General features: G+C 32.8%; 1 protein-coding gene across 6 annotated transcripts in view; it reads right to left on the bottom strand.

The window, feature by feature from the left end:
- RPGRIP1L (RPGRIP1 like) overlaps positions 1 to 13460 on the bottom strand; it is an 82500-nt gene that overhangs the window by 20795 nt on the left and 48245 nt on the right. For 5 of the 6 annotated variants that reach the window (XM_082319900.1, XM_082319903.1, XM_082319902.1 and 2 more), the window contains 3 exons: positions 12367 to 12438; positions 10580 to 10757; positions 9336 to 9433 (listed from right to left, as the gene is read on the bottom strand). In XM_082319900.1, the coding sequence (XP_082176026.1) occupies positions 9336 to 9433; positions 10580 to 10757; positions 12367 to 12438 (348 nt within the window). The remainder of the gene's footprint in view (positions 1 to 9335; positions 9434 to 10579; positions 10758 to 12366; positions 12439 to 13460) is intronic. The other variant, XM_082319904.1, reaches the window with a different exon arrangement.

The raw sequence follows: 13460 nt of genomic DNA, 5'->3' as shown, positions 1-13460 counted from the left end.
TCTGCTGGAGGAGATTAGGTTAAGGTTATCTTCATGTACAAATGATATCTGAGCCACAAATTTCAGTTGCCATTATTTTCAGCTACACAGCAAAGTGATTTGTATCTTGATCCTGCAACTGCTTGAAATATTAGGTACCAAAGCTTTCCAAATGAAAGAGAATTGTTACTCAGTGCCTTCTGCAGACTATGCTGAAAATAGTTCAATAAAAATCCATCAAGTCACAAAGTAGTTAGGCATGTAACGTAACACTGTATTTATATGGAATTCAACTTCATATACCAAACTTTTCTAGTTACATCAAATACACATTTAAGTTAAAATTAACAATATGATAATAAAAGTAATAACCCAATTGTTATTCACCAGAGCCTTTTCTTATTATTTTTAACTAAAATGACATTTTTCTGTTGCTTATATGAAATTGTTTCATACTGTTCAGCAAAGTCTATATTATTTGTGTACAGATAAAGTTTAAAAAGCTTTATGTATTTAAGTGGGAATGTCAGACTCGACAGAAAGAGTCACAAATATTTCCCCAGGTAACTCTGTAATTCAAAGAAAAGCCTCTATGGTTCCAAAATTGGAGTACACAGGCGAGCATTCAAAGATGAGATTCTTCAAAGAGCAAACAGAACATGTTGGAGTTCAGAAATGCAAAAAAACTTTTTTTACTTCTTTCTTTTCAAGTTCATCACCTTATTAAAAATATTTCTCCTATATGGAAATATTTTGACAATTTTTGACTGTAAACTTAAATCACTTGAAGTAATAAATTATATTAAAAAGATGATTAGCTTTCTAGATTCAGTGTTAGAACTGCAAGTCAATATTCTAATTTATTATGGAGATAGCTTATATTTTTCCAAGCAAATTATATAATTAATCAAACTGAAAAGCAGGTGTATCCTACTGTAAAAATATCCATCATATAGAACAATTTCCATTGCTGTCAAGCCCTTTCAATATTTGATGAAGTAATTTTACCCCCTCCTTTCAAAAGACATTTCCTTTTATTATGTATCCTAAGACACTTTAACTAAAAACCCAAATCTGAATATTTCAATAAGGTTGGTTTATTATTCAGTAGATTCATGGAAATTTTACTAGGATGACAGAGAAAATTCCACACCATTCTGTCTCCACTAATACAGGTACACGGCTTCAGCTGGCAATATTACTGGGATTAGCATAGAATGATGAAATATTTAAAGGAAATTTTTTTTTCTAAAATCTAATAAATCAAATGACTGCCAAATGTCATTAAAGTGATGGTCTTTGACTTGAATATGCTTTTCATATTCAAATTTGAAAAGAAAGAGATGAAAGCCTGGAAAGGTTACTCAGTTTCAACTAATAACCTCAAGCACTCTACATTCACATGCATAAAAAATGAAATTGGCTCTATTGTCTAATTTTACTTCAGAAACAACTCTTTTCTTCTTGCACTGAACAGATGTATTAGCATCTGTATTTAAAGTGATATGCTGAGTGGTTTTGTTCGCCCCAAAGTATTTAGCAGCTATGTCAGACTAGTTTGTACACAGACAGTAGTTTATGAATTGAGTCCAAATACAATATCCTGTATTATAGAGTATTCCTTTTACATATCTTAAAATTTGTTTGACATATTTAACACTTGTAATTGCATACTGTAGGCAAAGAATATTACAGTTTTTCAAGGATAGCAGGGTAAATTCAGGTATTCTGCTTTCTAACTTATAAGGAAGCAAATAACTGAGGCACACTATTAGAAAATTGTAAGAAAAAAAATACTTTAGAGCTTAACAGTCAAGAATATTTTAAGGCCTGGTTTTATTAATATTAAACATGAATACAGCATATACAAAGGAGAACACAAGCTGATTAAAAAAAGATATTTACAAATAAAAAACCTAGAACTGCTTAAGAACAGCATAGCCAGCATGTCATATTTCACTACTAATACAAAAATGCTCGTATTATGTAGCCATGCTGAAGATATATGTAGCATCCAAAATATGATAGGAATTAATTTTTAAACAACCATTTATATTTCTATGATACAGAGTGAAGTATGTTATTTAAATGTTTTCCTAAGTTTTTTTTTAAGCCTTGGTCTCATTTATTAGGTACTATTCAAGTGAAAAATGGATAGGTTGTCACAACTGATTACTTCCCACAAATCATTCTACTTTGATGGGAATAAAATTAGTCTTTAAATTTAGTATTTAAAACAAAATATAATGTCAAATTTCCTCTAACAGAGAGACTGGACACACGTATTAAAATAAAGAATACTAAATGCTTTCAAAGACTATCTCTGAGAAACTGGTTCAGTGCTTTCATTTCAAGTGAGGAAAACAAAACATGGGCAAGATACTTAGTCTGTGTCAATATTCTTTCTTTACCATTTAATATTGACTCTTTGTAATTAACACTACCCAGAGATTTGGAAGAATCACTGAACTCCTTCAACAAGCTTTAGGATTAGGTTCAGTACTAAATGCATTGGACATTACATCAGAATTTGAAGTCTCAACAGAATTTTTCTCATCTTTCTGATTTCTGAGATTAAAAAAAGCTTTTTTTTAATTCCATAAGAAGTCTTGACTGCCATCTTCAAGAAGCTGTATGTTCCATATTTCAATTTCCTTTGTGGTCACAATAAAATGCTAAGACTTTGATGTGAATAATAAAATTCCAATTGACTCAAATGGTCCACAATAGTATCCCACAGAATTAAGTGTTTTACAAAAAAAGAAAAAAAAAGCTTTTGTGCTTTCTGCACAGAAGAGCAGCATTGAAAATGCCTTGCTTATAGGAACAATGTTCCTATTTTTTACATCCACAGTTTTACTAAGATGTTGCCTTTGAAAAACTCAAAATAAAGGAAACTTCTTAACCATAAGATCAACTTGAATCCTACCTTTACCAATACTCTGAAATATATATGCTTTACTCCTTAATATTTTATGTATTTATTTCCACAGTCCACTTATTCACTTGTTCCCTTCTATTTCAAGCAGAGAGCACATCAGATAAACTATAAGCTACTGTTCAATAGTCACAAGTAATCATCCATTTGCTATCAATACTTCAATCACTATCAATATTACTTGATTGACAAATACATTTATTGAATGAGAAATCATCCTCTTCCTCTATCAAGTGCCAAATTCCTGTGATCATCATATTAACAACGTCAGAACAGAGCTGCAAAGGAATACTATCACAGGAACGTCAATCTAATGTAACTGTTCGGTGACAAACATTACTCAAGCATTAAGTAATTATGATTAATAGGTTAACATCTTACATGTACACATAAAAATACATATTACAAACAATTATTCTAGTCCTTAAGTGTATGCACTGACTTTTCATATTAGGAACAACATCATCTATTTTTAGATTTTCCCCACAATGCTGTAGACGTGAGAATAGAAAGAGGGATACGGAAATGCTCCCTGTTCCTTTTCCAAATGGATGGGACTTACAAAAGTGCATGCACTTTAGATTCTCCCTAGGGCCTGGGGCAAAGAGATCTCTCCTTGTTCAATGCTCTTTTGGAGTTGGATTTACTGTGAAGGAGGGAAAGGCACATATAATCTTCCCCCAGCATCACTGGTTTTGCCATGTGCTAGGAGGAGAATGCAATGAGACAAGGTTAGCACCATAATAAGGTTCGATGCAATCCCTTCAGCTCTGTCTAGAATTAAGAACACACTAAACAAAACATCTGTTTGTGACAATGAGTACATCTCTGGTTGCTGCCATATCTAGCTCAGAGTCCAAAGTCATCATTTTCAGAGCACGAATTCATCTTTAATATCTGCAAAGGCATGAATTACTTGCTACAGCTTGAGACAATTCAATGATTAGATATTGCCTCTTCTATGCAAATCTGTAACATATCCATCAGCGCATTGATTTTTTTTTCAGAAAAGACAATTTCTAATTCAGTATAAAACACCGAACATTTTAGAAAATACTAAGTTCTTGAGGGATGTGAAGCCTTCCCACCACAACTATGACAACTATACCTCTGAACTTAAAAGTCACATTTACGCTTTCCTCCTAATACAACTTTTGATCACTTGAATAATATACTTTCTTCCCTTCAAATGGCTTGCCTCCCCCACCTTTTCGAAAAATAAACATAAAATTGTTCAATGTTTCTCCTGAAGCTGAATTGTTTTTAAGGATTTGCTTTTGCAACTTGCCTGTGGCACTGCCTCATCTAACAGCTTTTAAAGATAAACTGTTTCTAGGAATGAATAAATACAAAAAAGCAGATATATCTGCAGCTGTTTGACTGGTGAGATACAAACTTCCTTAACTCTGAGTTTTGTTTTCTCCCCAAGAAGTGGGGAAGGCTACCTAAGCAATATTGTTACAGTCCAGAACTATCTCAAAGAGGAGACTTCATTTTTTTTAGTGTTTAAACACTCACCATTGATTATACCACCAGATAAAATAAAAAACAAATACCAACTTTATCAAATCTCAGACAGTTAGCTACATCAGTACCAACTAGTCACACAATTAAGTAATTCAAATGCTCTGTAAACTTAGAATTATCTCTCATTTCAAAAGGAAGCATGATTCTTCAGTAAATAAGCATGAAAGAAAATTTCTCAATAAAAAGAGGTCTTAGTCTGTACATTTTCAGCATGCTAATACATGTCAACATTTAAGCTACAGAAATAAGATGAAAAAAGTAGCAGTATTACGTAGAAAACTAAACAAATACAAATATAATAGGATTTCTGCTTTTGTATATATCTATGCATGTTTTTTTCTATATATAGATCATAGACTTCTGGTTTGATTAAAAAAATAAATTATAAAAATCTGTATTTGAAAGTTAATCCATTTAGGAAAAAAAAAAAACTTAGTATGGGAAGAAAGCAAAAGTATAGCATTTTCATTCATTAAGAGTGCATCCGTAGTGAAAAAATATATCAAATTGCATGTTTTTAACATAGCTGTTCTTTTTATTTAGAGCGTTAATACTTAACAGTTGATACTGTGTGTGTCCGTGTCCCTGCCATTATAGTATTGTCTGGGGACAATATAGACATGCAAAAAATGAATGGAATTTGACTCTCTCATATTACCCACAGTGTGAAAAAAATTATGCTGGGTGATATGTATCACAGCTAATCAAAACTCAGATTTAGTTTCAAATCCCATCCTTTGGTTTTAAGACCTCCAATCAGAAAAATACTCCTTTCTACTTGTAAAGTCACCATAACTTACTTCTATATCAATGAGCTCTGATAAATATAGTCCCTCAAGTAAGCAACTGAGGAGCAATCATATTGATAACCACAAAACCTATTACCACCTAGGTTAAAAATGGCTCCTGTTGATGCTTTTCCTGTGGGCTTATGCACTCAGCCTTAAATCTGACTTTCTACTTAATTTAATATTCTGACTAATTAATTTTATTTGTTACCTAAAAAGTAACGGGTTACCTAATGACTTAAGATTCTGTTGTTTAAATAATTTTAAAAGCTGGTGTTTGGGGGTTTTTTGGTATTATTTCTCCCTCTTCTTTCAGTTCTTCCATCAAGAAGAATGACTTGTAGTACATGCTTCTAATTATTACTTCAAAGTATATTTGACAAGCACTAGAAGTTTTAAATCCATCATTTCAGTGTACTGCCTACTCAGATTATGGTCATCTCAAACTTTATCAGTGGCAAAAGACAACTTAGGTCTTTCCTGGATTCTTCAAACTTTCTCTCTTTTACTTTAGTTCCTGTCTAATAGCGACCATAATAGCAAACAATCACCTTAAAGATGGAGAATGGCAAAGGTTCCTTTTTAATCTTAGACCCATCAGTAGTCTTTGAAAATACTGACTATAAAGCTTTAATAAGTTACTTTTATCTTACTCTGATAAGATAGTTCTGTTTCATGAGTTTTATTTCTTGTTTTATTAAATATGCTGGTGCAGCACTTTCACTTCCCCGATTTCTTATAGAAGCACAAAGCAACTAAGGTTAGATCTAGACAAGACTAAGAGAATACAAAGGATTAGTACTTCTGGCACAGTAGAATAAAGCCAACTCAGCAACAGAGGGTAATACTAAAAACCTAAATTTTGGTTCTCTAAATTCAGATTAGATATTCACAGAACAAACCAGTTTAAGGAAAGCACTGAGCACTCAGAAATCTCCCTGAAGTACACCAAAGGTACTCAAGTCCTGCAGAAAATAAATTTAAAGAGAAATCAAGACAGCCAAAATTTAAAATTGCAATACAATGTCCAAACAATCTTCTTTTTTTTCAACGAACGCAGGTATCTCATAGGAGGAAATGCACTATTCAAGTAGTTGTACAAAAAAGGCATAATAGAAGTATTTATTACTTTGCTATACATAAGCTTTATGCTTTACATCTTCCCAGCTTTGCACAAACACATTTCATTGATCAGCAGAACCACAATTAATTGGTATTGCTTTTTAAAGGTGTTTAAGAGAGATTTTCATGTCAAAATTAATCAGACCTTGAGATCTTAATTTACAGGCACTGATAATGACAGTTTTCAATAAACTGCTATTAGCACAAGATAACGCACTCACAGTATCTGCAACAAAAAAGAGAGATGTAAACACACCTATAGAAAAAACAGGACCACTACTGAATAAATTGTTTTTGCCAGTAATTGCCTTATGGGCACACTTTAAGACAACTTAGAAGCTGACAGCAGTAAATTTTATTGTGATAATTGAATGCTATATTATCTCCTGTAAGGATAAAGTGTAGGCATGGAGGTGAAAGGGAGGAGGGGATGGAAAATATTTTTTTTTTTTTTTAATGTTTTTTTTTAAATATAAAGACCATGCAAAAGAAAATGCAAATTCCCAGTTTTGATGTCTATTTTGAGGATCTGAAACAAGCCTTTTAATCAATGTATTATACATCAAATTGATAATGTTAACTTCTGATTATTCAAATGTATGAAAAATTCATAGAGAACTGTCCAAACTTTTACATTTCTCAGACTTCTTTTCTCTATTAATTATCATGCCTGGAAGCTTTTTAGTAAAAGCAGCAGCCATCAGCCTGACTGAACCTGACAAGCTAGCAAGGCCCAATTACACTGGCACTCTGTGGCACTTTGATGTACTGGAAACGAAAAGAGATAGGGGCAAATTGTATAGCACATTATGTTAATGACTTGATTTAATCCAGCCACTAAACTTTATGTAGCCTGTTAAAAAAGATGCTAACACTAATTACGCCACTTTGGAAAGGAAAGAAGGGGACAAGCATTTCATACTGACAAAGTGAAGCTCATAAATGTTGTAAATGAAATGAAACAAAATGAAGTAATCTATGATTAATTATACATCATAGACAAGAAGAAAAGAGAAAGAAGCAAGTGGTACAGCTAAGTAGTGGAAAATCTGTTAGATACCCTTTATGATCAACATATCTAAGAAATAACCATGAACTGTCTAATTTGCAACATGCAAAAAAGAAACAGTATGATCTTAAATGGCTTAAACAGTTTGGCATAAAACTCAGAGTTATAGGATAATTAGCATAACGATCTCGAAAAATCACAAGCCTTATTTACCGTGTTTGATTACCAGCAGGATATTTATCTCAAAAGATAAAAGGCAGTGATTTTTAATCTTAAAAAAATACAAATTCAATCACAACTTTCACATGCTGTATTTTATAATTAACCCAAGATTTCAAATATACCAATGCCTATTTTTAAAATCCGATTTGTATCAAACATGTTGCCTTAATAGTTTATAGCTTTTGTTGTCTTATCTACCCTTCTTGAACATGCACTTTGTTACCAGAGGAACAGATCAATGGAAAGAGGTAGAAATTAATGAACCTGAAATGAACCTACACTCAAAATCCTCTCAGAATTGTTCTTAAATAATTTTGATAAAATAAAATACAGGATGACTAGAAATGTATCGATCAACTGTATTATAGTTTGACTTAATGGTTACGAATAGCAATCATTTTAGTACTCGAAATTCCAGGTGAAACAATTTTTTTACATTTTACATACAAACAATGAAATTCTGTCTTTAAAACTACCTTCTGTATCTTTCTGCAACATATATACGCGATAGCATTTCTAAATCTCTTCTACAACTTAAAAAAAAAACGAGCAATATTTCTCATACAAAGCATTGCTTCTTGCTGCTAGTTACTTTGTAAGATGTCACACAGCCTTGAAAAAAGGATTAAAAAAAATATTAAAAAAAAAAAAAAATCAAACTGCCTCTAGGTTATCACATTGCAGAACATTAAAAAAAGTTAAGACTGAGAGGGTATAACAAACAGTACACCCCTCGCCCTTTAAAAGAAGGCTAAGACAGACCAGAGAAGTATTAACTGTTAGAAGCATTATAATGAATTTTAAGTCCTAGTTTTATATTTTTTAAGATTGTTCGGTCAATGTTAGATCTAAAAGTATGAAATATTGTTATTTTTTTAGAGAACTACACAACTGAAATACCGTTCAAAGTAAATTTTCCAAATTTCTATTATGCTGTGTTATTTTGTATATATGACTTTATGCTTATTAATTGCTGGTTTTAAGAACAAGTCAAGAGAATGTCACTACTGTACATGCCCACAAATAATAATAGAAAAAGTAGTACACTGAAGTGATTGGATACTGTACATGTACAAACTTTATTGAAAACAGATGTTCAGTTCTAAGACTGTTGGGAAGTCAGGAACAAAAAGAAATCTATGTGGATGAACTAGAAAATAAATGCAAGGTTTGCATGTTATTAACAACCTCAAGCTTATGCAATTGCCATTTCAACAACATTCAATCAAGTCAACATACTGGGAAGAAACACAGTGCATTGTAGATTTACTACAGGCCTTGATAAGTGAAATTATCCTCCCTTTCCTCAGAAAGCACTGGAAGCAGCAGAAAAGCACATTTTCCCACATGAAGGTAACAGGTAGGACTGAACAACGAGACTAAGTTCTTTAGACATTCGCATTACAACAGTTATCTTTCATTAGGATTTTGTGCAGGACTAAAATTTTAATTCAGATTGAAACTAATTAGAAATGTCTACTCCTAAGCATGTATGACAACAATGGAAAAGATGACAACCCATTTCCCCATTTAAAAAATACCTATAAATCACATGCACAATACGGTCAGGTTAACTTTTTTTTTTTCTGTGGAAAGATGTCTCTTTGAACTGGAAACAGGAAAACATACATTTGCTGAAAATGCCTTAGAATCTGACATTAGATATAGCAAAGCTACTTTTAGAGGACATTAGGCTTAAAATATTTTTCTTAAGACTGACCAAACAATTGCCATAAATACTCTGACTCACCTGTTTAATATTCTTGGATACTGGACTTGAAACAATACAGTCATCGCTGTCCGTTATTATTGATTCAATGGCATCATTTTCTTGTCTATCATCTTGATCTGGAAAAAAAAAAAAAAAAGGGAAAAAAAAATCAATGTAGTTAAAAACCCCTGTATTTGTAGTCCATCTGAGACTTGATGAGAAACCTGATAGCAATATATTTGCTTTTCTAATAAATGAAGTATAAGTGCCAGGTAAATCCTGTCTTCCTTGCAGAAGATTAACACTGGCAAATCAATGACCTTTAAAGTCATGTAAACTGTATTTTTTTCTGATTTGCTAAAAAAAATAGTAATGTTTCCCAGATAAAAGTTGATGAGTGGAATGATATAAGTCCATTGATGAACTGAAGTACGAACAACAGTTCACTTTATATAAGAATATGGCTTGAATTCGTGGATCTCCTCTGACTACGTTTAACACCATGTACATGTAAAGAACGCACTTTATTCAAAACAAAACAAAACAAAACAAAAAAGGTTCTATATGCAGGTGGATTATTTTCTAAAGAATTCAGGTCTTTTTTTTCTGGAGCAAATTACTTATAAACACAACAGAGATTCAACATCATGTTTTTCCAGTTTTTCTGATGAATTCTTATGCAGAAGCTGCAAATAACTGATCATGAAAGTTTTAGCACCCTGCTTGTGCTTTTACTTTAAACTTGGTATTGTGGACTTGGTTTATTTCAGTGATAAACAGTTTAAGCTTGGAGGTGGAACAGGATGACCCAGCTTTTATAATCTTTAAATAAATCTGCCTCTAACAACTTTGTGTCACAGATGTGATAAGATAAGACATACTACCCCTCTCACTGTCTGAAAGGATTTCCGATATCAGCATTGGCTGTTATCTGCAGACAAAAGGAGCAAATTCATTAAAATAGTCTTTAGAACAGCATAGTTCTAAGGGAGAATACAAAGACATTTAAAATAGAAGCCAGGTTTCCTTTAATATTTTATGAATCTAGGTCAGATACCAGATTTTTGCATTCAATTACAATAGTGTTTCCATTTGGGAAGAAAATAACACCACCACATCCACCACCCAGCTTCAGCTATAAAGTACACCAGAATATCATTTCTGTCATGAAGCTTCTCATAATGAGGCAGCTCCCACTGCTAGTAAGAAATGCTTAAGAAAATGGAAAGAGACATAGATTTATTAAGAAAATACAGTTACTTATTCATAAAAATGAATTCTACCTTCTGGGTCCAATTCTTCAGTTATTTCTGTCTCATCTCCAGAGGTAACTGAGCTCTGGTCGGCCAACTGCCCCTCTGACAGATGTGAGAGGTCCTCTTTTTCCTGGTGAATTTCTTCAGCCATCTCCTTCACCATATCATCTGCTAGCCTTTCTTGTTTAACCTCATGTACCACATGCTATATAAAAATAGATAAACTTACAGTCTTTATAACACTCCTTGAATAGTAAAAGTTACTGAAGTTCAAAACTTGAAGAGTTATGGCTCACATTCATTATACATAGCCTTTAAACAATTATATTGCTTATGCAGTGCAGGAAAGAATGAGAAGTTGTCAACTGCAGCAACAAATAATTGATACAGTAGAAAGACAATTCTCAAACGATGTATATTTGTGAAAACATAACTATTATAATCATTTGGTACCTGTCAACATATATACAGCCTGTTAGATTTCCAGATTCATTTATATTTCAGCTCTTTCAGTTCTACAAGGCTCATTTAAAAAAACCAACCAACCAACCAAACAAATAACAAAAAAACAAACCCAAACAAACCCACCACCACCTTACTCAGTTGGCACTTTTATAACTTAAATTATACAATATATTCTGTTTCAAAAGCAAACTAAAATAATATAAAAAAGAATCGGCTTTGCTACAAGATACAAACATGTTATCTAAGGTAATATATCTTTAGTGCATAACTTACTCTGAAGTAATCTTATTCCTTTTTTCTCTTAGAGTACAATTACATAGAATAATACCTCATCAATGGATATAGCATTACAGACATGGCATCTTCCATGGAAATTTGCTGGAGACCTATGCATTATTTATTATCCAACAATTCTCCTCCAGGGCTGAATTTTCCACAGACACACTGATGCCTCACCTCCCACCCTCAGAATCCATGAGATAACTTTCAGCTGTCCACAGAACATCCGGGTTTTCCAAAACTGGACCTGAAGAGTTATTTCTATTCTAACACACTTGGAGCCGCACAAAGCAAAGAAATGCTAACAAACACTTAAGAGCCTTATTCTAGAAATAAAGGTTGTCCTTGAAGCTTTCAAGTCATGGAAAACTGACTTTATGTCTCTTATGCTCTTCCTTGGCATAGATGATGTGTCATAACCACTGTGTTTTAGATAATGTTTGGCCATTCTTTTTAATTCCTTCAGTGACAGAGTTGCATTTTGTGGATAAAATTTTCAAAGAGACCATACTTTTTGATTATTCTACTTTACCAATACTCTCTGATGTGGTGGAAGGGAGACTTAACTTCTCAATCAAAGCCCCAGATGAGCTTTAAAGTAGAAAAGTGAATGGAAGATAAGAGCCAGTGATTAAATGTTGTGTTACACCACTAGAAACTACAGTTTGCCAATCTGCCACTACTTACTTCCACAACCAATTGGACCATTACAAATTACAATATTGAATGCTTTTATTCTCTTTGGAATGCTACATATTTAGCAATATTCCAAAGTTACTCCATTTCTTCTTCATTCCCCCCTGCTATATAATGGCAATTTTTAGAGGGAAGACAAAATAAACTTCATCCAAACATAGAAGGAAATAAGTAGAGATATTCCTCCCTTTCCAATGGCCAAAAAAGGAAGACTGTCATCACAAGGAATCACTTTTTTCATATTTCAGAGAAATTTTTGAGATCTTACTTTACCATAGTTTGATTTTTGATGCGTGACTCTGAAGAAATAAGATACACGTGGAATTCAAATGCAATATATTATATAAAACCACAGAACCTGAATAATCTCATACCTCTGAAACACTTGGAACTCTTGAAGTCTTCATCTTCTGTGCAAGTTCCATGTTATTTTCAACAACAGAGCCCTAAGTTACAGGTAAAATAAGGGGAAGCCTTTAATATAATTTAGTAGACAATTAACACCCTAAAGTAGGTATAAATTTACTGGGGGAGAAGCATTTGGACAGGAAATTATGTCCTCCTTTGCTTTTGTGCATCAGCATTACTGCTTCTATCCTCTGCTGTAGCTTCTGCCTATGAGGCTGGACAATTCTTACAAATGGTTTGGGCGAGTCAAACCATTCATCCCACTTTTTAGTGGGTCTCCTTTTCCGACAACAACTATTTGCTTTGGCATGTGTCACATAAATATCCAAGAACTAGATTCTCTGCTATTCAGAAAATGAAACAGACTGTTCCTGTACAGTTTTAAGCTGTTGAACTTCCAATTCTCTTGCATGGACACTCTCTTGCCATTTCACCACAAGATTTAGACATCAGAGAAGCCCCAACTATTTAATTGTTTAGTTCAAACAGTACTTTTGTCTCTAACAAGACAGTGAGGCTTGGATTTTTAAAACAGCTAGAGGAGCTGCCCAACCAGTAATGAAGACTTCTGATGGAGACCAAGTAGCTGTCTCCCTTAGAAAATCCTAGTTTGTGAAAAATTGTCGAACTTTGAGAAGTTACTGTTTGGACAGTTGATAATGTTGTGTGTGTAACTATATGGCTGACATTTCAGTTTTCCATATCTAAGCCCTCAAAAGATTTGATTTTACCAACATTTGACTTTTTTTCTTTTTTTAGGTTAATTAATACAAGAGATTGACTTAATTCTTATTTCCAGTCTATACTGTATGTCTCAAAACAAAGTTCTAGTCATGGTAAACTTAACAATAGCAGAAGAACCTGTGAATTGAAAACTGATGTTAATATTTCAAAAACTAAATTGAATCAAGGCATTTAGAAATGGACAAAAATGATCACAGCTAGCTTTTAATTAATGCAACATAATATTATTAACTAATATTACTACTCATAACCTTTTATAATTAGCTGTTAAAGAACCTACCTTAACTTCCTGGATTTAATTAAAAGCCTATTCTTT

The sequence above is a fragment of the Platalea leucorodia genome (assembly GCF_965183815.1).
Source record: "Platalea leucorodia genome assembly, chromosome: 8".
NCBI classification, from domain to species: Eukaryota; Metazoa; Chordata; class Aves; order Pelecaniformes; family Threskiornithidae; genus Platalea; species Platalea leucorodia.
This window is presented reverse-complemented; position numbering and strand designations above follow the sequence as displayed.